This window comes from Oncorhynchus nerka, linkage group LG20 (assembly GCF_034236695.1).
Source record: "Oncorhynchus nerka isolate Pitt River linkage group LG20, Oner_Uvic_2.0, whole genome shotgun sequence".
Taxonomy (NCBI): domain Eukaryota; kingdom Metazoa; phylum Chordata; class Actinopteri; order Salmoniformes; family Salmonidae; genus Oncorhynchus; species Oncorhynchus nerka.
Genome location: NC_088415.1, coordinates 84,288,005 through 84,313,210, shown reverse-complemented (window position 1 = coordinate 84,313,210; position 25,206 = coordinate 84,288,005). Strand labels below are relative to the sequence as shown.

General features: G+C 42.7%; 1 protein-coding gene across 3 annotated transcripts; it reads left to right on the top strand.

Moving 5' to 3' along the window:
* Nucleotides 1-2: 2 nt before the first annotated feature.
* ccdc39 (coiled-coil domain 39 molecular ruler complex subunit) lies at nt 3-24,214 on the top strand. Of its 3 annotated transcripts, XM_065005917.1 has the most exons (23): nt 3-676; nt 923-1,042; nt 1,275-1,421; nt 1,637-1,795; nt 2,002-2,094; nt 2,335-2,463; nt 2,885-3,076; nt 3,361-3,464; nt 3,676-3,808; nt 4,279-4,473; nt 5,105-5,269; nt 5,550-5,687; nt 5,832-6,040; nt 6,782-6,905; nt 10,226-10,385; nt 11,596-11,702; nt 12,110-12,250; nt 12,517-12,696; nt 13,662-13,750; nt 21,637-22,897; nt 23,355-23,464; nt 23,563-23,634; nt 23,795-24,214. In XM_065005917.1, the coding sequence occupies exons 1-20, from the start codon at nt 587-589 to the stop codon at nt 21,815-21,817; spliced, it is 2,856 nt and encodes a 951-aa protein (XP_064861989.1). In that variant the 5' UTR covers nt 3-586; the 3' UTR covers nt 21,818-22,897; nt 23,355-23,464; nt 23,563-23,634; nt 23,795-24,214. The 3 variants fall into 3 exon arrangements, with proteins under 3 accessions (XP_064861989.1, XP_029480042.1, XP_064861990.1); XM_029624182.2 differs by having other exon boundaries at nt 21,637-23,464; XM_065005918.1 differs by lacking the exons at nt 3-676; nt 923-1,042; nt 1,275-1,421; ... (6 more) ...; nt 4,279-4,473; nt 5,105-5,269 and having other exon boundaries at nt 5,598-5,687; nt 5,801-6,040; nt 21,637-23,464.
* The last annotated feature ends 992 nt before the right edge of the window (nt 24,215-25,206 follow it).

The window sequence follows — 25,206 nt, the reverse complement described above, 5'->3', positions numbered from 1 at the left end:
TGTATGTCTTATGTTAAAAGGATGTACTATTCTTCCAATTGTTTAATTTTACTCCAGATGTTTCTCAAATAGTGATGTCCTTTGTGCGCTACTGGCCTGAGAGTGAATGAACTATTCTTTAATGTGATTATTTACTTAACTAGGCAAGTCAGTTAAGAACAAATTCTTATTTACAATGATGGCCTACAATGTTAAGTATGTAAGTTGGATAGAAAATAGGCAGGATGGTTTATTGTAAAATAGTAATTCAATTCTAACCTTTTGGTGTGATTCACAAAGTTTTTAGTGGATAAACTGAGTACAGTGACTCCGGTAGCATGCATTGCCAAGTGGTGGTAGTTGTGTGGCCCTCTTGTGACGCGTGCGATTTTATTTTACAACCGGATGATGTTGTAACTAACCACCTGACACGGTTGCTAGGGACCAGCATTGACAACACGGCGGTTTTGTATCATGTTATGACCCTTTACAAGTTGTCAAAAATAGAACAAAGTAGCAATTTATTACTTATTGTAAATAATTAGTTGGCATATTGGGCTGGCTTGATATTCAGTTCTAAAACTTGGAATTTAGTCATACAGAAAAAATGTCGAACATACTTTTATCCGAGGTAGGCTGGGACGAGGGCTTTGCCATCCCAGTTGCCAATGCAGAAAATAAAGGTTTGGAAGATGAGGTAAGTGTCTGTTAGCTAACAGTTTATTAGATTATCTGTACCAGAATATCTGATATTTCATTTGTTTCATCTGTATTTTATATAAATCGAAATATTTTTGCCCCAGTTACATAGCGGACAGTTGGTAGGGATCTAAGTTAGTTAGCGAACGTTAGCTAGCTAAAACGAAACAGGTAACGTGACCTGGGATGAACATCAGTCCAATGTGAAATATGACTGTCATTTGCACTTCCTGCCTCTCCACAGCTTCAAATGAAACAAAATCAGAAGTTACAACTGGAGAACAAACTTGGTGGATACAAGGATAGAATACAAGCCATGGCTGAACACCTGACAAATGTTAGGCAGGAGTTATCTCAAACTCAGGTAAAGCTACTTGCCCATTTTGGAATCTGAGGTTCTGACCCCCCAAAACTATTTAGCTCATGCATAGATCTACACCCATTACTGTATGACTGGTAGTTATATTGCTAAGTAATTATGTTTATGCAAGGATGAATTAATAATGCCATGCGAACACAGGTATGACAGTAATCGTTTTGCAACAACTTTGAAATGCTGTCCTATAACTGGTTTATTTTTATCTGTACTGTATCAGGCTCTGTGCAAAGCCAGGGAGAAAGAGACTGAGTCGGAGATGCATTTCAAGGCCCTGGCAGAGAGAGAGGTGGGCCGCCTGCGTCAGGAGATTGCACAGCTGGACAACGAGCTTGGAGCTCTGAGGGAGAAGAAGAATGCACAAGAGGTTATTCTACATACCATCAACATCCTGGTCTTTCTGTTCTAAAATAGAGGTCTTTCCTCAAAACAGCATTGGGTCTCTTTCTCTCTCTCTCTCCATGACTGAGAATTCTCTGGCCTGTAGTTCTATTTCCAACTGCTAGTATTCACCAGAACATACAATATATTCAGTGTATGTTCCACTGTATTAGATAAATGTCTAGCCATCTGTTTCCTCAGAACAACATCTTCAAAGCCACCCAGAAGCTGGAAGAGCTGAAAAGCCAGCTGAATTGGGACCAGCAGACCCTGGATGCCTGGCTTGAGGAGTCGGCACACAAGGACGAGGACACCATGGCCATCATCAAGTACGCCCAGCAGGACGAGAGCAGGATACGGGTACGTCATGGGTGTTGTGAGTGACCGAATGATGGGGGTACGAAAACCCGGGTACCCTGTGTGGTCTTGGATCTCAGTTACAGTGGCAAACAACTACATTCCTTTCAGGATCCTCTAGAATGAACAGTTCACTGACAATGGGATATTCTTAATGAACAGTACAACAATCTATTTTCTAAACTACTGTTTGCATTCTTTGTTTACAGGAGCTCACTTTGTTGATAGAGAAGATGACGCTTGAGGCCAACCAAAAGCACAAGGCACTGGACAACGAACTGACTGAGACCATATCAGCACAGGTCTAAAACACCAGCTATCTTACAGTTCAGTACATTAACTAGTACAGAACAACACGGGAATATCAGTCAATGTTCAATCACCCGCAACAAAGAATATTTTGTTGACATTTAAGCTACTGTGTGTCCATTGTTGACACACTAGAGATTTATACTTCCCACATCAAACAGAAAGCATTTATTCTTCCTTGTTGATATCCATCAGAGTGTGTCTCATGTATTGTAGTTGTGCTCTGCCAACAGATTGGTCTGGATAAGACAGCAGAAAACTTCCGCCAGGCTCACCTAGAGAGACAGGAGCTGATCCACCAGTGGGAGAACACCATCGAGCAGATGAAGAAAAGAGATAGCGAGATGCAGCAGTGTTCAATGGTAACCACTAGATGGCAGCCTGCAGTCATTACAGTCAGTCAGTCATACAATATTTGAGATGACGATGGGATATCATAGCCTGGATAAACCAGATTGAATGCTACACTCACTTTGCTTCACTATCATTTTGTCAATTTCAACTAGGCTAGGAATATTATAGCAGTTTGAAACTATTGTAAAGACACTAGTTTACTTTTTCACATAATCACTTGGTCCAGAAACGATTACATGTGTTTTATAGGTATTTTATAGTTGAAACAACACTGTTTCAACACCCCTTTTCATATTACGACACCTTCTTAAGATTAGTCCATCAAAATCATAAAAAAGGCTACATGAAAGTGACTGATGTACAACTGTGAAGTTTCTAAAAAATAATGGTCTGACAATGTAAGCAATGGATTTTGCTATATATTTCCAGCTCCTCACCCAAGTCAACCAGGACATCAGAGAGAGGAATGGAGTGATCAAGGAGAAGAAGGCCTTCCTGGAGAGCGAGACGGAGAACAACAAGGAGTACGAGAAGAAGATAGCCATGGCCGACCGGCAGGCGGCCAAGCTGAGACGGGAGTTCCAGGAGCAGGAAAGTAACCGCACCAGACTACAAGACGAGGTGAGTCTGTCTGTTGTGTGTCTGTTGTCCCGAGCTTTCTTCCCAGGACGAAACATTAACAAATTAGTATTTCATAATTTGCTAATATTTACAGGCATTATAACATTGCAATTCATCAGCAATTCATCAGCATTTATATGCATGTAATTACATTTATAGTGTCTTGTTCAAGAAAGTGATTAAAAAAGTCAGCTTTCTGCTGACAGGTATTTTTATTCTGTATGACTTCTTTCTATGGGAATGATGGCTTTTCTTACATGTTATTATCACATATCTCTTTCTAGTTGGAGAGTCTGAAAGGGACAGTGGACAGAGCAGCTACTGATGTCGAGTCCATGAGGTCCCAGCTAGCCAACATGAAAAAGGACATCCAGGACAAAAACAACAAGTGTGACATAGAGATTGGCAGGCCTCAGTACCAGTCAAATAGGAATAATTGGAGGCATCGTTTTGGGGGGAACTAACCGTTTACATTTAAATTAATCCCCTCACAGGGATTCTATATGTAATTATGTGGAACACCCACCCTCTCACTAGTTCTGGTGTGTGTGTGTGTGTGTGTGTGTGTGTGTGTGTGTGTGTGTGTAAACCTGGTCCAGGATAAAGGGGGCCAAGCTTCATAACACAGCCCTGGAGGAGAAGCTGAAGACAGTGACTGAGACGACCCTCAGCGTGGAGGAGAGGGCCGCTCAGATGGAGCAAGTACTGAAGGAAGAGGAGCAAACTATCAAAGTGAGTGCACTCCGCATGATAAAACAATGTTTTTGTTCTAATATCAGTATGTTTATCGGAAAGAGTGTCTGCATGGTACTGGGATGGCAGGCTGCGGTTGCTTTGAGCTAACTGCGTTTTACCTTGCAATGGTCACAATATGAACTCGATATCGCTAGATATTTAGAAGTATATGAACATTGTATCAATCAAACTGATACATTAAATCCTATTCTGACTGACTGTATTCTCACATTTAGTTATTTTCATTTAGATGCGCTGATGTCATTCTATTCATTCCCATGAGTAATGTAGTGTTACATTGTGTATTGGTTCTCTTTCATAATTTTGCCAACCAGGGAAACATCTCGGATGTCTTTCTTTGGAGCTGGTGAACCATGTGTTGACTTCAGTGTCACATTGTGTTGGTTAATGTACTCATGACCATGTTGTGGTGAACTGTCTCATTCTGCGTCTGTCGTGGGCTGCAGGACATGGACGCCCAACTGCACCGCCACCGCGAGGTGCTGTTCCGTGAGAGCCAGGAGGTACAGGCCCTGAGGTTGAAGGAGAAAGACTCCATGGCCGTGCTCTCTGGGAGCCGGGTGGCTCTCTCCAACCTGGACAGCCGCCTCAGTAAACTGGACCAGAACTCCCTCAAGCAACAGGAGATCATCTACAACCAGGCTAGACAGCAGAAACACTAGTCTTTCTCTAGTTGTTATTTTCCTATCACTAACAATATGCAATACCCACCCTGTTTATTATCTATGCATAGTCACTTTACCCCTACCTATGTGTACATATTACCTCAATTACTTCGACTAACCTGTAACCCCTGTATATAGCCTCGTTATTGTTATTTTATTGTTGCTCTTTTATTTTTTACTTTAGTTTATTTAGTAAATGTTTTTTTCTTAACTCATATTTTTCTTAACTGCTTTGTTGGTTAAGGGCTTGTAATTAAGCATTTCACTGTAAGGTCTGTTGTAATCGGCGCGTGTGACAAATAACATTCGACTTGAATAGTAATAACAGCATGGTCATTCAACAGACGCTTTCAGATAGCCCTTAGACCACTGCCATATGATCATTATCTATTTCTACCACCATGACCGTTATAGCTAGCGTTCGCCCTAATGTCATCACATCTCCCTCTACCATTAGGGTAAACAAATCAAATCTTTTCAGTGTCCTGAGGGGGGGAAAGGTGTTGTCGTGCCCTCTTCACGACCTATACAGCTGGTCTTGAGGTGTATGCTTGGTCTAGTGGGTACATCACTAACTCCCTCTCCACCTCAAACTTTGCTACTCCAGGACTTCCAGATCCAGCTGCTGGAGAGGAAGATGTTGCGTCTGCGTGGCGAGGTGAACACGGAGGAGAAGCAGGTCCTGGAGAAGAAGGCCCAAAAGCTGGCCCACAGGCTGGAAGAGAAGAAGAGGACGGCCACCATGCTCACCACCCAACTCAAGAAGCTCCAGGTGGACAGACCTCTCTCTCGTACTGTAGAATGTTCTTGATACTATTTTTCCTGATGATTTGGGTATTTCTGTTGTTTTTGTCACCTTAAAAGTAGGAAGACTATTTCTTGCAACCCTATCTTATCATAGAAATCATCCAAAAATGTTGGTGTTTTTTTTTCTCAAATTTTCTGTTTTCAAATTAGTCTCTATTTACAGTTACCATATAATTACATTTTAACTAATCATAAAAAAATATGTATAGACATTTTGTGATTTTACTGTTTCTGTCGTCTGACAGGATGATATTCGCTGTGTGAGGAAAGAGGCGGAGAAGACAGGAGCTGAGAAGAGTGACCTAACCACCAAGATCGAGGAGCTGCACCTGTTCAACCACATCTCCGACAAGGAACTGAAGAAGCTCCGGCTCAAGAAGCAGGTGAGAACGCAGGCGCACACACAGTCACTGTCACTGCAGTTTTACTCAGCCAACCTTGACTTTATCAATCTTATTAAATAAAACGATTATGTGAAACTCATACTCTTACACAGCCACTCGTTGCCTCTGACCTTTGACCTTCAGGACACCATGGTGGAGGACAACATCCTGAAGCTGGAGATCAAGCGTCTGCGTGACCTGCTGTACAACAAGGCGGACAGCGTGCTCTCGCTGGAGAAGCGGCGGCTGCAGCTGCAGACGGCCATGAGGGAACGGGAGGAGGAGATTAAAGCGCACCGGGAGATGCTCAACAAGCAGGTCAAGATCACTGACCAGGAGCGCCAAGGACTCAGGTATGTCTAAGACGGGCTCCCAAAAGATACCCTATTACCCATACAGTATAGTGACGTGTTCTTAAAGGGATACTTTGGGATTTTGGCTGTGGGGGCTATTTATCTGATGCCTTTAAACCCTGAACCTGGTCATGGGGATCCACAGGGGGTGCAGACTTTTTCTCCTTCCCAGTACTAACATACCTGGGCCCATATTCAGATAGAGTTTTTTAGATCATAATGAATAAGATTGTATGGACGGGGGGGGGGGGGGGGGGGGACTGATTCCAGATCAGCACTCCTACTCTGAGATGCTCTCTGAATACAGGGCTTGATGATCCAGTGCCATACGAGGGGGTTGTGTTTGTTTTTCCCAGGGCTCATATAAAGTGGTAATGCGGCACTTGAAAAGAAAGATGTCCAATGAATTGAACATAGGATAGCTGGACACTTGGTGTTTTGAGCCATTGTGTATATTCTATGTCTAATCAAATCAAGCTTTATTTATACAGCACATTTCAGACATGCAATGCAATGTGCGTCACAGGAAAAAATAAATCAAAACAATGAAAATGGAAACTAAAATATTTACTACATAAGAATAACAATAAAAACTTCTCTGAAATATGCCTCAAGCTCAGCACATTTTAAATGTGGAGGAAATTACACATAGGTTTACGGGGGTAGGATTTATCAGGCCGTCAATGGTCGGGAAGAGCACTCTCAAATTATTCTATGCATACATTGATTGATTCATTTCAGTGCTGAGGTGCATGAGAGACTGTCCAAGGTCGACAAGATGAGGAAACGCTATGAGATTATGACTGTCTCAATGGCTGCTCCCGAGGGAGAAGAGGAAAAATCACAGGCTTATTATGTGATCAAGGTGAGAATTCCTTCAGACACCAAAAAAAATTCACCAGCCAACTATTGCTTCAGTTAATAATTGATTTGGCTTATTGTGAAAAAATATATACAGTGTCAAGAAAAAGTACAGTGGGGAGAACAAGTATTTGATACACTGCCGATTTTGCAGGTTTTCCTACTTACAAAGCATGTAGAGGTCTGCAATTTTTATCATAGGTACACTTCAACTGTGAGAGACGGAATCTAAAACAAAAATCCAGAAAATCACATTGTATGATTTTTATGTAATTCATTTGCATTTTATTGCATGACATAAGTATTTGATACAGCAGAACTTAATATTTGGTACAGAAACCTTTGTTTGCAATTACAGAGATCATACATTTCCTGTAGTTCTTGACCAGGTTTGCACACACTGAGGCAGGGATTTTGGCCCACTCCTCCATACAGACCTTCTCCAGATCCTTCAGGTTTCGGGGCTGTCGCTGGGCAATACGGACTTTCAGCTCCCACCAAAGATTTTCTATTGGGTTCAGGTCTGGAGACTGGCTAGGCCACTCCAGGACCTTGAGATGCTTCTTACGGAGCCACTCCTTAGTTGCCCTGGCTGTGTGTTTCGGGTCGTTGTCATGCTGGAAGACCCAGCCACGACCCATCTTCAATGCTCTTACTGAGGCAAGGAGGTTGTTGGCCAAGATCTCGCGATACATGGCCCCATCCATCCTCCCCTCAATACGGTGCAGTCGTCCTGTGCCCTTTGCAGAAAAGCATCCCCAAAGAATGATGTTTCCACCTCCATGCTTCACAGTTGGGATGGTGTTTTGGGGGTTGTACTCATCCTTCTTCTTCCTCAAAACACGGCGAGTGGAGTTTCGCCCAAAAAGCTCTATTTTTGTCTCATCAGACCACATGACCTTCTCCCATTCCTCCTCTGGATCATCCAGATGGTCATTGGCAAACTTCAGACGGGCCTGGACATGCTCTGGCTTGAGCAGGGGGACCTTGCATGCGCTGCAGGATTTTAGTCTATGACGGCGTAGTGTGTTACTAATGGTTTTCTTTGATACTGTGATCCCAGCTCTCTTCAGGTCATTGACCAGGTCCTGTCGTGTAGTTCTGGGCTGATCCCTCACCTTCCTCATGATCATTGATGCCCCACGAGGTGAGATCTTGCACGGAGCCCCAGACTGAGGGTGATTGACTGTCATCTTGAACTTCTTCAATTTTCTAATATTTGCGCCAGCAGTTGTTGCCTTCTCACCAAGCTGCTTGCCTATTGTCCTGTAGCCCATGCCAGCCTTGTGCAGGTCTACAATTGTATCCCTGATGTCCTTACACAGCTCTCTGGTCTTGGCCATTGTGGAGAGGTTGGAGTCTGTTTGATTGAGTGTGTGGACAGGTTTCTTTTATACAGGTAATGATTTCAAATAGGTGCAGTTAATACAGGTAATGAGTGGAGAACAGGAGGGCTTCTTAAAGAAAAACTAACAGGTCTGTGAGAGCCGGAATTCTTACTGGTTGGTAGTAAAATGCAAATTAATTACTTAAAAATCATACAATGTGATTTTCTGGATTTTTGATTTTGAATTTAGATTCCGTCTCTCACAGTTGAAATGTACCTATGATAAAAATTACAGACCTCTACATGCTTTGTAAGTAGGAAACACTGCCGATTTTGCAGGTTATCAAATACTTGTTCTCCCCACTGTATGTGAACTCTTTGAAATTACCTGGATTTCTGCATAAATCGGTCATATAATTTGACAACAATAGACAAACACAGTTTGCTTAATCTAATAACACACAAACAATTATACGTTTTTATGTCTTTATTGAACACACCGTGTAAACATTCACAGTGGAGGGTGGGAAAAGTAAGGTATGTGAACCCTTGGATTTAATAACTGGTTGACCCTCCTTTGGCAGCAATAACCTCAACCAAACGTTTTCTATAGTTGCGGATCAGACCTGCACAACGGTCAGGAGGAATTTTGGACCATTCCTATTTACAAAATTGTTTCAGTTCAGCAATATTCTTGGGATGTCTGGTGTGAACCGCTCTCGAGGTCATGTCATAGCATCTCCATCGGGTTGAGGTCAGGATTTTCTTCTGTTGAAGCCATTCTTTTGATTTGGGTCGTTGTCCTGTTGCATCACACAACTTTTGTTGAGCTTCAATTGGGGGACAGAGCCTTACATTCTCCTGCAAAATGTCTTGATAAACATGGGAATAAATTTTTCCGTCGACGATAGCAAGTTGTCCAGGCCCTGAGGCAGCAAAGGAGCCCAAACCATGATGCTCCCTTCACCATACTTTACAGTTGGGATGAGGTTTTGATGTTGGTGTGCTGTGCCTTTTTTTTCTCCATACAGTGTTGTGTTTCTTCCAAACAACTCAACTGTAGTTTCATCTGTCCACAGAATATTTAGCCAAAATCCAGGTGCGCTTTTGCGAACTTCAGACGTGTAGCAATGGGTTTTTTGGACAGCATTGGCTTCTTCCATGGTGTCTTCCCATGAACACCATTCTTTAGTGTTTTACGTGTTGTAGACTCAACAGAGAACAGAGAAGTTAGCATGTTCCAGAGATTTCTGTAAGTCTTTAGCTGACACTAGGATTATTCTTAACCTCATTGAGAATGCTGTGCTGTGCTCTTGCAGTCATCTTTGCAGGACAGCCACTCCCAGGGAGAGTAGCAACAGTGTTGAACTTTCTCCATTTATAGACAATTTGTCTTACGGTGGACTGATGAACATCAAGGCTTTTAGAGATACTTTTGTAACCCTTTCCAGCTTTATGGAAGTCAACAATTCTTAATCTTAGGTCTTTTGAGATCTCTTTTGTTCGAGGCATGTTTCACATCAGGCAATGCTTCATGTGAATAGCAAAATCAGATTTTTTGATCGTTTTTTATATTCCAGGGCAGCTCTAACCAAAATTTCCAATCTCGTCTCATTGATTGCAGGTTAGCTGACTCCTGACTCCAATTCACTTTTGGAGAAGTCATTAGCCTAGGGGTTCACATACTTTTTTCAACCTATACTGAATGTTTAAATTATGTATTCAATATAGGCAAGAAAAATACAATAATTTGTGTCTTATTAGTTTAAGCACACTGTGTTTGTCTATTGTTGTGACTTAGAGGAAGATCACATCACATTTCTTGACCAATTTATGCAGAAATCCAGGTAATTCCAAAGGGTTCACATACTTTTTCTTGCAACTGTAGTTTTGACAGTTGTTAATTGTTTTGAGAACATGGAACTTTGTTTACAAATCAATTGAGAAAAACGTTTTACCATTTTACTTTCTACCGTGGGTGATGTGCTTTTCATAAGGCTGCCCAAGAGAAGGAGGAGCTCCAACGTGAGGGAGACAATTTGGACGCCAAGATCCGCAAGATGGAGAAGGAGATCCGAGCGCTGGAGAACACTCTCCACGTCGTCAACAGCCGCAACACAACCTATCGCAAATCCTTCAACAAAGTGACTGAGTCCAGTGCGTACTGTATGAGGAAAGGTTCCCTGTGAGAGAAACGGATTCCAACAAATCAAATCAAATTTTATTGGTCACATGCAGATGTTAATGCGAGTGTAGCGAAATGCTTGTGCTTCTAGTTCCGACCATGCAGTAATATCTAACAAGTAATCTAACAATTTCACAACAACTACCTTATACACACAAGTGTAAAGGAATGATTAAGAATGTGTACATATAAATATATGGATGAGCGATGGCCGAACTGCATAGGCAAGATGCAGTAGATGGTACAGTATATATATACAGTATATACATATGAGTACAGTATATACATATGACATGAGTAATGTAGGGTATGTAAACATTATATAAAGTGTCATTGTTTAAGTAACTAATGATACATTTATTACATCCAATTATTAAAGTGGCTAGAGATTGAGCCTCGGACTCTATGCCCCCCCCCCCCCCCCCCAAAAGATGACACAAATATGCCAGCAATAAATATTGACTCTATGCCATCACCATAGTAACACAAGCATCAATGTTATCAGTGTTCTATATCTATGAAGGGAAAACCCAACATAATCAGATGAGAGGATATTATTTATAAACTATTTTATAACTTTAATGTGGTGGTTGTTTTGTACTGTTGTTCTGTTCAGATCCTTTTATACTATTTGTTTTAGTTTTTACTCCTTTTTCTCTCCGATTGGTAGTTAGTCTTGTCCCATCACTGCAACTCCTGTACGGACGAGGCGAAGGTCGAGAGCCATGCGTCCTCCGAAACACGATCCCGCCAAGCCGCACTGCTTCTTGACACAGTGCCCACTTAACCTGGAAGCCATCCGCACCAATGTGTCGGAGCAAACACCTCACAACTGGCGAAGGGTCACTGTGCATGTGCCTGGCCCGCCACAGGATTCGCTATAGCGCGATGGGACAAGGACATCCTGGCCGGCCAAATGCTTCCCGGACGACGGTGGGCCAATTATGCGTCACCTCATGGGTCTCCCATTCGCGGCCGGCTGCGACACAGCCCGAGATTGAACCTGGATCTGTAGGGACAACTCAAGCACTGCAGTGCCTTAGACTGCTGCGCCACTCGGGAGGCCTTCCTTTTAAACTCTGTTTTGGTTTTTATTTCTTGCTTCATGCTGTAAAGTGTGTTGGTACAACCCTTTAATGTTTTTATAGAAGTTAACAATGAACCCAAAACTCTGTTTTGAAGGTGAGGAGTATCAGGAGAAACTGAAGCTGGATGAGCAGAAGAGAGCTGCTGAGGAGAAGTACAAGTACAAGAGGAGGCAGATCCGAGAACTGCAGGAGGACATTCAGGTACTTCTCCACCAAACCAACCATGACTGGGGTCAGGAGTTTTACTGGACTACTTAACCTGATCAGGAAAACTCCTGGTCCTAGACTTGACGTGAGCATGGGTTTTCCACCAGGCCATCATCTTCTCACATGAAACTGGAGTAGAATCATCTTTTGTGTACTTAATTTCCATGTTGTTACTTTACCTCTCTGTCTCTCTCTGCCTTTCCCATGTACAGCGTGTTAGATATGTCCTAAGCCCTATCATGATCTCTTTCGTCTTCATCACACGCCTTACATTGGCTGCTTGTGTCCAAGAACAACAGGTCCAATATAGACTTGTCTGACAACTCACTCTTAACTACCAGACAGTGCAATCATAACTGTATGTGTGTGTGTGTGCGTGTGTGTGTGATTTAAATCGGAAGGGCATGAACAATACACTCGACAACCTGCTTCAAGAGGAGGCCATTCAGAATGTGAGGACTGAAGAGACCCAGTCACATATCATGTCTCTGAACAGAGAACTGGTTTCCCAGCAGGAGAAACTCCACAGGGTCACTAAGCAGGTTTGATACCACCACCCAACAATTCACACCATTGTAACAAGTGAGTTCACACCATTCTTCAATGACGAAAGAAAAATATGAAATATGAAATGTACTTTACTGTAGCCCCCTTATGTATGCATTCATAAAGCCTTTATAACAGCTACACAAGACATATAACGTCTGTCATAGGCAGTCATAAACATTAGTTGGTCATAGGGTCAGGAAAAAATCCTGGCCCTACTTATCACTGCTATGTGTTCATCCCTTGCTATCCTCCATGACAGTGCTCCAAACTGACCAAAGAGATCCGGTCGGCCAAGAAGGCCAAGGAGGAGACATTTGAGGAGAGGGACATTGAGCTGAGGGAGCTGAAGGACTTCAATAAGAATATCAACAAGATGCTGCTGGTTGCCATGGAGGAACAACCTGACCTCAGATCAGCTCTACACATGTACTTTGTCCAGGTAGCCTTCTTTTCTTTTTACTATAAAAAGTAGGGCCTCCCGAGTGGCGCAGCGGTCAAGGGCGCTGTACTGCAGCGCCAGCTGTGCCATCAGAGACTCTGGGTTTGCGCCCAGGCTGTGGGGCGATGCACAATTGGCCTAGTGTCGTCCGGGTTAGGGAGGGCTTGGCCGGTAGGGATATCCTGTCTCATCGCGCACCAGCGACTCCTGTGGCGGGCTGGGCGCAGTGCGCGCTAACCAGGTGCACGGTGTTTCCTCCGACATATTGACTTCCGGGTTGGATGCGCGCTGTGTTAAGAAGCAGTGCGGCTTGGTTGGGTTGTGTATCGGAGGACTCATGACTTTCAACCTTTGTCTCTCCCGAGCCCGTACAGGAGTTGTAGCGATGAGACAAGATAGTAGTAACAATTGGATACCACGAAATTGGGGAGAAGAGAAAAAAAAGTATGATGTTTTTCTTCATACACCTGATAATACAGTCTTTGAAAAAAGATGCCACCTAGAACCAAGATGGGTTCTTCAAATAGTAGAATCAAAGTAGAAACCTATCACTAATACGAGGTTCATGTGAAACCTTTTACCAGTAAATTAACATTTTTCACAACCAAAGGGTTCTCCTATGGGGAGAAACAAAGAAAAAAATATATAAAAGTGAAGGTGTGTTAATTATACCTTTTTAGCCTTGTAGAGTTGGGCAAGGCAATGACATTCTGAAATTCTGACAGCGAATTGCCCTGATGTTAGTTGATTCAAGGAAATGCTAAATGTAAGGTTTTAGGGATAGCTAGGTTTCAAACCAATCTAATAAATCTAAACTAATCCATTTCTGGCAACTCACTCTAAAAGCAAACAAGAAGTTGACCCATCCAGAAGTTGACCCATTCCACTAAGTCTCACTTTGGATGGCCTTTTACTCAGGACTTAAAAAGGTCTAATTTGATTTGTGTGTACTGTATGTGTCCCAGGCCAACTTGCCCCTGCCGTCTCCTGCCTCCACCCCTGCCAGCCGACAGAGCTCAAAGACTAACTCTGCTCGCAGCTCCGTCTCTCTCAGGTACGTCACAACTATTTTACACAGTCTATCTAGCTCAGGGGTCTACAATATAAACTCCGTAGCCAAATACCCTCTAGAGATACTTTTTTGGGGCCGACGGGTAAAAATTGAGAGACTCACAGTTAGGGACATATCTGAAAGCTACATTCCTTTTCTTCCTGACACATTTTAAAACCACAAAGGTTTTTCCTGTTTAGCTGTTTTTTGGATGCCTTGTTTTTAGATTGCTACAACGGAATTGTCCATACTGTTATTTCTGAATCTCAAAGTTTCCAATAATATCTCCTGATAATTTACACAGAGTGTACAAAACATTAGGAATACCTTCAGAACAGCCTCAATTTGTCAGTGCATGGACTCTACAAGGTGTCGAAAGCGTTCCACAGGGATGCTGGCCCATGTTGACTCCAATGTTTCCCATGGCTGGATTTCTTTTGGGTGGTGGACCATTCTTGATATACACGGGAAACTGTTGAGAGTGAAAAACCCAGCAGCGTAGCAGTTCTTGACACAAACCGGTGTCAACCTACTACCATACACCGTTCAAAACGCACTTCATATTTTGTCTTGCCCAATCACCCTTTGAATGGCACACGTACAGTACATTCGGAAAGTATTCAGACCCCTTCCCCTTTTCCACATTGTGTTAGTCTTATTTTAAAATGGATTAAATACATTTCTTTCCCCATCAATCTACACACAATACCCCATAATTTTTTAAATAAATAAATAATTTGCCTTTATTTAACCAGGTAGGCAAGTTATTTTTTATTTTACCTTTATTTAACTAGGCAAGTCAGTTAAGAACAAATTCTTATTTTCAATGACGGCCTAGGAACAGTGGGTTAACTGCCTGTTCAGGGGCAGAACGACAGATTTGTACCTTGTCAGCTCAGGGATATGAACTTGCAACCTTTCGGTTACTAGTACAACTCTAACCACTAGGCTACCCTGCCGCCCCAGTTGAGAACAAGTATTCATTTACAACTGCGACCTGGCCAAGATAAAGCAAAGCATGTCGGCACATACAACAACACAGAGTTACACATGGAGTAAAGTAAACATACAGTCAATAATAACTTCCGGCGCATAATGAACTTCCGACAGAGATGGCCGCCTCGCTTCTCGTTCTTAGGAAACTATGCAGTTTTTTGTTTTTTTATGTGTTATTTCTTACATTAGTACCCCAGGTCATCTTAGGTTTCATTACATACAGTCGAGAAGAACTACTGAATATAAGAGCAGCGTCAACTCACCATCAGTACGACCAAGAATATGACTTTCGCGAAGCGGATCCTGCGTTCTTTCTTTCACCCAGGACAACGGAATGGATCCCAGCCGGCGACCCAAAAAAACGACTTCGTAAAAGAGGGAAACGAAACGGTCTTCTGGTCAGACTCCGGAGACGGGCACATCGTGCACCACTCCCCAGTATACTTCTCGCCAATGTCCAGTCTCTTGACAACAAGGTTGATGAAATCCGAGCAAGGGTAGCATTCCAGAGGGACATCAGAGACTGTAACATTCTTTGCTTCACGGAAACATGGCTCACTGGAGAGACGCTATCGGAGTCGGTGCAGCCAGCTGGTTTCTCCACGCATCGCGCCGACAGAAACAAACATCTTTCTGGTAAGAAGAGGGGCGGGGCGTATGCCTTATGGCTAACGAGACGTGGTGTGGCCACAACAATATACAGGAACTCAAGTCCTTCTGTTCACCTGATTTAGAATTCCTCACAATCAAATGTCGACCGCATTATCTACCAAGGGAATTCTCTTCGATTATAATCACAGCCTTATATATTCCCCCCAAGCAGACACATCGATGGCCCTGAACGAACTTTATTTGACTCTTTGCAAACTGGAATCCACACATCCTGAGGCTGCATTCATTGTAGCTGGGGATTTTAACAAGGCTAATCTGAAAACAAGACTCCCTAAATTGTATCAGCATATCGATTGCACAACCAGGGCTGGCAAAACCTTGGATCATTGCTACTCTAACTTCCGCGACGCATATAAGGCCCTGCCCCGCCCTCCTTTCGGAAAAGCTGACCACGACTCCATTTTGTTGATCCCTGCCTACAGACAGAAACTAAAACAAGAAGCTCCCACGCTGAGGTTTGTCCAACGCTTGTCCGACCAATCTGATTCCACACTCCAGGACTGCTTCCATCACGTGGACTGGGATATGTTTCGTATTGCGTCAGACAACAACATTGACGAATACCCTGATTCGGTGTGCGAGTTCATTAGAACGTGCGTTGAAGATGCCGTTCCCATAGCAATGATTAAAACATTCCCAAACCAGAAACCGTGGATTGATGGCAGCATTCGCGTGAAACTGAAAGCGCGAACCACTGCTTTTAATCAGGGCAAGGTGACCGGAAACATGACCGAATACAAACAGTGTAGCTATTCCCTCCGCAAGGCAATCAAACAAGCTAAGCGTCAGTATAGAGACAAAGTAGAATCTCAATTCAACGGCTCAGACACAAGAGGTATGTGGCAGCGTCTACAGTCAATCACGGATTACAAAAAGAAAACCAGCCCCGTCACGGACCAGGATGTCTTGCTCCCAGGCAGACTAAATAACATTTTTGCCCGCTTTGAGGACAATACAGTGCCACTGACACGGCCTGCAACCAAAACATGCGGCCTCTCCTTCACTGCAGCCGAGGTGAGTAAAACATTTAAACGTGTTAACCCTCGCAAGGCTGCAGGCCCAGACGGCATCCCCAGCCGCGCCCTCAGAGCATGCGCAGACCAGCTGGCTGGTGTGTTTACGGTCATATTCAATCAATCCCTATCCCAGTCTGCTGTTCCCACATGCTTCAAGAGGGCCACCATTGTTCCTGTTCCCAAGAAAGCTAAGGTAACTGAGATAAACGACTACCGCCCCGTAGCACTCACTTCCGTCATCATGAAGTGCTTTGAGAGACTAGTCAAGGACCATATCACCTCCACCCTACCTGACACCCTAGACCCACTCCAATTTGCTTACCGCCCAAATAGGTCCACAGACGATGCAATCTCAACCACACTGCACACTGCCCTAACCCATCTGGACAAGAGGAATACCTATGTGAGAATGCTGTTCATCGACTACAGCTCGGCATTTAACACCATAGTACCCTCCAAGCTCGTCATCAAGCTCGAGACCCTGAGTCTCGACCCCGCCCTGTGCAACTGGGTACTGGACTTCCTGACGGGCCGCCCCCAGGTGGTGAGGGTAGGCAACAACATCTCCACCCCGCTGATCCTCAACACTGGGGCCCCACAAGGGTGCGTTCTGAGCCCTCTCCTGTACTGCCTGTTCACCCACGACTGCGTGGCCACGCACGCCTCCAACTCAATCATCAAGTTTGCGGACGACACAACAGTGGTAGGTTTAATTACCAACAACGACGAGACGGCCTACAGCGAGGAGGTGAGGGCCCTCGGAGTGTGGTGTCAGGAAAATAACCTCACACTCAACGTCAACAAAACTAAGGAGATGATTGTGGAATTCAGGAAACAGCAGAGGGAACACCCCCCTATCCACATCGATGGAACAGTAGTGGAGAGGGTAGCAAGTTTTAAGTTCCTCGGCGTACACATCACAGACAAACTGAATTGGTCCACCCACACGATGCTGTCTGCAGCATCGTGAAGAAGGCGCAGCAGCGCCTCTTCAACCTCAGGAGGCTGAAGAAATTTGGCTTGTCACCAAAAGCACTCACAAACTTCTACAGATGCACAATCGAGAGCATCCTGGCGGGCTGTATCACCGCCTGGTACGGCAACTGCTCCGCCCACAACCGTAAGGCTCTCCAGAGGGTAGTGAGTTCTGCACAACGCATCACCGGGGGCAAACTACCTGCCCTCCAGGACACCTACACCACCCGATGTTACAGGAAGGCCATAAAGATCATCAAGGACAACAACCACCCGAGCCACTGCCTGTTCACCCCGCTATCATCCAGAAGGCGAGGTCAGTACAGGTGCATCAAAGCTGGGACCGAGAGACTGAAAAACAGCTTCTATCTCAAGGCCATCAGACTGTTAAACAGCCACCACTAACATTGAGTGGCTGATGCCAACACACTGACTCAACTCCAGCCACTTTAATAATTGGAATTGATGGGAAATGATGTAAAATATATCACTAGCCACTTTAAACAATGCTACCTAATATAATGTTTACATACCCTACATTATTCATCTCATATGTATACGTATATACTGTACTCTATATCATCTACTGCATCTTTATGTAATACATGTATCACTAGCCACTTTAACTATGCCACTTTGTTTACATACTCATCTCATATGTATATACTGTACTCGATACCATCTACTGTATCTTGCCTATGCCGCTCTGTACCATCTCTCATTCATATATCTTTATATACATATTCTTTATCCCCCTACACTTGTGTGTGTATAAGACAGTAGTTTTGGAATTGTTAGTTAGATTACTTGTTGGTTATTACTGCATTGTCGGAACTAGAAGCACAAGCATTTCGCTACACTCGCATTAACATCTGCTAACCATGTGTATGTGACAAATAAAATTTGATTTGATTTGAATACAGTAGAAAAATAAGTCTATATATAATGTGAGCAAATGCGATAAGGGAGGTAAAGGCAATAAATAGGTCATGGTGGCGAAGTAAATACAACATAGCAAGTAAAACACTGGAATAGTAGATTTGCAGTAGGTGAATGTGCAAAGTAGAAATACTGGGGTGCAAAGGAGCAAAATAAATAAATACAGTAGGGGACGAGGTAGTTGTTTGGGATATTTATAGATGGGCTATGTACAGGTGCGGTGATCTGTGAGCTGCTCTGACAGATGGTTCTTAAAGCTAGTGAGGGAGATATTTGTAGTTCGTTCCAGTCATGGGCAGCAGAGAACTGGAAATAGAGGCGGCCAAAGAAGGAATTGGCTTCGGGGGTGACCAGAGAGATATACCTGCTGGAGCGCGTGCTACGGGTGGGTGCTGCTATGTTGACCAGCGAGCTGAGATAAGGGGGGTCTTTACCTAGCAGGGTCTTGTAGATGACCTGGAGCCAGTGGGTTTGGCGACGAGTATGAAGCGAGGGCCAGCCAACGAGAGTGTACAGGTCGCAGTGGTGGGTAGTATATGGGGCTTTGGTGACAAAACGGATGGCACTGTGATAGACTGCATCCAATTTATTGAGTAGGGTATTGGAGGCTATTTTGTAAATGACATCGCCGAAGTCGAGGATCGGTAGGATGGTCAGTTTTACGAGGGTATGTTTGGCAGCATGAGTGAAAGATGCTTTGTTGTGAAATAGGAAGCCAATTCTAGATTTAACTTTGGATTGGAGATGTTTGATGTGAGTCTGGAAGGAGAGTTTACAGTCTAACCAGACACCTAGGTATTTGTAGTTGTCCACATATTCTAAGTCAGAACCGTCCAGAGTAGTGATGCTGGATGGGCGGGCAGGTGCAGGCAGCGATCGGTTGAAGAGCATGCATTTAGTTTTACTTGTATTTAAGAGCAGTTGGAGGGCATGGAAGGAGAGTTGTATGGCATTGAAGCTCGTCTGGAGGGTTGTTAACACAGTGTCCAAAGAAGGGCCAGAAGTATACAGAATGGTGTCGTCTGCGTAGAGGTGGATCAGAGACTCGCCAGCAGCAAGAGCGACATCATTGATGTATACAGAGAAGAGAGTCTGCCCAATAATTGAAACCTGTGGCACCCCCATAGAGACTGCCAGAGGCCCGGATAACAGACCCTCCGATTTGACACACTGAACTATCAGAGAAGTAGTTGGTGAACCAGGCGAGGCAATCATTTGAGAAACCAAGGCTGTTGAGTCTGCCGATGAGGATTTATTTTTTTATTTCACCTTTATTTAACTAGGTAAGCTAGTTGAGAACAAGTTCTCATTTGCAACTGCGACCTGGCCAAGATAAAGCATAGCAGTTCAACACATACAACAACACAGAGTTACACATGGAATGAACAAAACATACAGTCAATAATACAGTAGAAAAAAAGTCTATATACAATGAGTGCAAATAAGGGAGTTAAGGCAATAAATAGGCCATGGTGGCGAAGTAATTACAATATGGCAATTAAACACTGGAATGGTAGATGTGCAAAAGATGGATGTGCAAGTAGAGATACTGTGGTGCAAAAGGAGCAAAATAAATAAATACAGTATGGGAATGAGGTAGATAGATGGGCTGTATACAGATGGGCTATGAACAGGTGCAGTGATCTGTGAGCTCCAATCTTTGGGAATATCAGACGACACGAAAGAGAGGTTGAACAGGCTAGTAATTGGGGTTGCAACAATTTCGGCAGATAATTTTAGAAAGAAAGGTTCCAGATAGTCTAGCCCGGCTGATTTATAGGGGTCCAGATTTTGCAGCTCTTTCAGAACATCAGCTGACATGATTTGGGAGAAGGAGGAATGGGGAAGGCTTGGGTGAGTTGCTGTGGGGGGTGCAGTGCTGTTGACCGGGGAAGGGGTAGCCAGGTGGAAAGCATGGCCAGCCGAAGAAAAATGCTTATTGAAATTCTCAATTATAGTGGATTTATCGGTGGTGACAGAGTTTCCTATCCTCAGTGCAGTGGGCAGCTGGGAGGAGGTGCTCTTATTCTCCATGGACTTTACAGTGTCCCAGAACTTTGAGTTTGTGTTGCAGGAAGCAAATGTCTGCTTGAAAAAGCTAGCCTTGGCTTTTCTAACTGCCTGTGTATATTGGTTTCTAACTTCCCTGAAAAGTTGCACATCACGGGGGCTGTTCGATGTTGATGCAGAACGCCACAGGATGTTTTTGTGTTGGTTAAGGAAAGTCAGGTCTGGAGAGAACCAAGGGCTATATCTGTTCCTGGTTGTAAATTTCTTGAATGGGGCATGCTTATTTAAGATGGTGAGGAAGGAATACAATTTAAAAAACCAGGCATCCTCTACTGATGGGATGAGGTCAATATCCTTCCAGGATACCCGGGCCAGGTCGATCACTGGATGTCATAAGGTGAAAGCACCAATTTGTAAGTCGCTCTGGATAAGAGCGTCTGCTAAATGACTTAAATGTAAATGTTAAATGTAATGATTAGAAAGGCCTGCTCGCTGAAGTGTTTTGGGGAGCGTTTGACAGTGATGAGGGGTGGGCGTTTGATCGAAGACCCAAAAACAGAATACACCTCTGAAAACGGCAGAGGTATATTTAGAGGGCAGGTTGGTTAGGATGATATCTATGAGGGTGCCCGTGTTTACAGCTTTGGGGTTGTACCTGGTAGGTTCATTGATAATTTGTGTGAGATTGAGGGCATCAATCTTAGATTGTGGGATGGCCGGGGTGTTAAGCATGTCCCAGTTTAGGTCACCTAGCAGCACGAGCTCTGAAGATAGATGGGGGGCAACCAGTTCACATATGGTGTCAAAGTGAAAGTCAGGTTTTTAGAAATGTTTGCAAAACCCGAAACATCTCTGGAGAAACCTGAAAATAGCTGTGCAGCGACACTTATTTGAATGATTTATTTGCAAACATTTAAAAAAAAAATGTTTTTGCATTGTTATTGTGTGTAGATTGATGAGGGGGAAAAACAAGTTAATCCATTTTAGAATAAGGCTATAATGTAACAAAATTTGGAAAAAGTCAAGGGGTCTGAATACTTTATGAAAGCACTGTACACAATCCATGTCTCAATTGTCTTAAGGCTTAGAAATCCTTCCTTAACCTGTCTTCTACTGATCAAAGTTGATTTAACAGGTGACATCAATAAGGGATAATAGTTTTCATCTGGATTCACCTGGTCAGTCTGTCATGGAAAGAGCATGTTTTGTACACTCATTGTATATCAATATGTTCTTGTAAAATATAGCTTCTTAAATGTATTTTGTATTTTTCCATTGCAGGTCAGCTGGGTCTTCAGCCAGCAGCAGCCAAAGGGCGGCGTCAGTGCAGTCTCCCCCTGTTAAGACTCTGGAGCTGGGTCTGGGGTTGTCCGTTACGTCCCCTCCTCTCACCTCTCCACGGGACTCCCATCCACCCAGCTCCACCAGCAGCAGCAGCGGTAGCAAGCGCCAGAGCCCATAGAGAAACCCCACAATAGGACAGCCTCACTTAAAGCACCAGAAGGCTAATGTGACTGTAGTGCCACTAGGAAAGAGAATGTGTGTCACTGTTCAATGTGTACTGGTGAGTTGATTTGATTTGCATGTTGTTGATTTTTTTTTACGAACTGGGACAACTGGCAGTGATATGAGAAATACACTTAAAAAATATATGATTTTCCTTTTCTTTGAAATGCACATATTTTCCATTTGTCAGCTAACCTTTATAGAATTGTATTGTAAATGTGCATAAAAAATATGTACTTTTTCTAAATGAATTTTTACTCCTGGCAATGTGTTTCTGGATATATCCCAATAAAATAGATGGTTGCTTGTCAGAATGATCAATTAGTTGATAATACACTTGTTTTGTTTAAATGCCCAATGTAGTCAAAAACGTTTTTTTCTGTGTTTTATATATATTTCCACACTATGAGGTTGGAATAATACTGTGAAAATGATGATAATGCCCTTTTAGAGTAAGAGCTGTTTGAAAAGACCACCTGAAATTTAAGGCTGTTTTGGTGGGATGGTGTTTTGGCCTGCCTGGTGACCAAATGCTTGCTTGAGAAATTGCTCTTTGTTAAGGAGCTATTTTTGTTTCTTTTTTAAATTTTTATTGAAAACAATCGCAGTAAGGTACTTAATTGTTACCCAGAAATGATGTGTAATTGAGATTTAAAAAACGGTTTCGTTGGACCTTTAAAAAATGGTTGAGGTTTTGACATAAAATCTTGTGAGATATATATATATATATATGGAACAACTTCCTCATAGCTATTAAAATAGTTCAAGAGGAGGGGGTTTGACCATTTTCTGAAATCACTTGTGCCTCAAATTAATTTTTGAAAACCTGGGCATTATTTAAAAGGCAAATCCCTCCCACGATGAATAGAAGAGTCAACATCCTCATGTTGAACATAGATTGTCAGACGGACTGGACTCTCTGAATAGAATCTTCCCACATCACAGCTCAGTCGGGGCTCTGTCGTCTGAAACAACATCATGCTTTTCCTATTATTTTGTGTTGGATGTGTTGCTTTGTCTGCAGGGCAATCCTTTGGTAAGTTATCAATTTAACATGTTTTTAATGTCCAGACAGTTGTGGCATGACCAAACCCAGATATCAGTGAAGATAAGTATCTTCCAGTCATTAGTAATGAGCATGAGTAAGTCAACAACAACAAAAATGATATGTGGAAAAGAATGGAACAATTTAATTGAAAAAATCAGATGATTAAATTTGGATCAAATGCTGATATTTAAAATATAGTAGGAAGTAGAGAAGTGTGATGACTACTGTAAAAACGACTTTATTTTGTATTATTGTATTGCTTGTTGTGATCATAAAATATATATACTAGAATGGGTACTAGAATGTTTGGGCTATCATTCCACTCCTTATAATGTAATGTTTTGTATATGACACGGAGTACAGGGAGTGGAATGTTTAGCCTAAAACAGGTTTGGGTTTCAGGCTAATGAGAGATACAGCTTCATGTCAATATTTACCCCATCAGCTTCACAACTACAATGGGACCAAGGGCTACCACGACACAGGTGACAACACCTCCAACTCTTACTACCCCTTATGTGGACCCAGCTTTTGGTACTAAACCCCTGGAAAGTGGTGGGTATTTAAGCATAAAATAAATACATTGAATTATGATACTCGGCTAATTGTCTTTTATTTACTGAAATAATTTGAATATTCTTGCCCAAATATAGGATTTGCAATTCTTCAGGTCGCTGTCCAATCTTATCAGGAGCTAAATGAGACTACAGCTGATCCAGTCTTGAGTAAGGTCAAAAAAAATATATCTATGTTTATATCCCGGGTAGCATATTTTATATAAAGTTCCAATGCATATGATTGATCGATTATACAATTATTTATATTGGAAAATAAGATCTAGATGAGCTTGAGTTGAACTAAATAGTGATCTATTTTCTCTACTAGATCTACGACATCGTTCGGGCGAAGCGACCTGATCAGAAATTTCGACTGACAGTGAAAACTGTCCAGAAAGTTTGATGGATTATGATCCAAGGCATAGCAGATTGAAATTCTATTGGTACATCATGTTCTGCAGATGTGAACTATTGTACTGTATTTTCAATGATTTTATGCTGTTTATCAGTCATATTCATGTTAATAATATATTTGAATGTATAATTTCATTGACTTATTGACTTGCTGCACGTTCCAATCACCATCTGGGGGAGGAGCTGTAATTCAAGAGTTATGTCACAACTTTTCCCACTTTCATAGAATCTTGTCATCTGCTTCCAGTGTTTTCTGATGGATTTGATGTTGGACTGAATAGTCCTAATTACTGTAATCTTTTCTTTGGCTATAAACATGTTACAAATACTGCAACTGTCTGTTCTCACACTCATGTTAATTCAACGGATCTGACTTCAGTCTTTTTTAAATATCAAACATAAGGTGACTTCCCTGAAAAGAACAGTCCAACCCAATCATGACAATGTGTACAAATTAAGCTAAACCTTGATAACTACTAGCCACATTTTTTTATGCAAGCAAGGGGTTTCCCTCCAAAGCTAAATCAATTGGTGTATTAATTTACAACAGAAACATGAATATTGTTAAGCGTTTTGAATTGAGTGTTCACAAATATCAACGTAAAAAATGTACCATGTACATTTTAGAACGACGTTTGAAACTAAGTCACGTAGGCCTATGTTATTATGAACATACAGAACCAGAGGGCTCCAGAGAGTGTAGCCTACATTTATTATATTTTACCTGAGTAGCCAGCAGCATACCATCCTGCATCCCACTGACCAGGACCAACCCTCCAGCAGTGGTATGCAGGGTGGTATGCTGCTGGCAAATATATATGTATGCAACAACAGTTTAACATTCTCCTTCTGCTACAATTTCTATCAAGCCGTCTACGCAGACAGTTTGACGCATACGTATACACCAAGCCGAACGCACTGCAACTGCCTCTGAAACGCAATGCTGCAAGGCAAGCGCAGCGTTTCGTTGGAAATGAATGTAATTCTGGTGTACCAAAATGCAAAAACACTGTCGGTGTGATCGAAGCATTTAGTCGCATGTCCGGGACACGCATGATATACATCCTTCAACGAAATGTTTACTCGCAGGTTCCTTCTTGACAATGCAACAACAATGAGAAATAGTAAAAAATAAGAATATGAACATAAAGTAAATGGCAGTAGAATATTGGACATTACCAGGGACGTTACTGGATAAAGTAGTAGGGATATACTCTTACCTACAATCAGGTCTTTGAGGCTGCAATAGTTGGCTATCCAAGACTGAGATGGCATCACCCTGGTAAAGAACAGAAGTGTCACTTGAGAACATGCAAGAGGCCACAG

Coding starts and splice junctions, on each gene's coding strand:
- ccdc39 (XM_065005917.1), top strand. CDS start 587: ATGTCGAACATACTTTTATCCGAGGTAGGCTGGGACGAGGGCTTTGCC. Junction 1,043..1,274: donor AGGAGTTATCTCAAACTCAG/GTAAAGCTACTT, acceptor GTACTGTATCAG/GCTCTGTGCAAAGCCAGGGA. Junction 2,095..2,334: donor CTGAGACCATATCAGCACAG/GTCTAAAACACC, acceptor CTCTGCCAACAG/ATTGGTCTGGATAAGACAGC.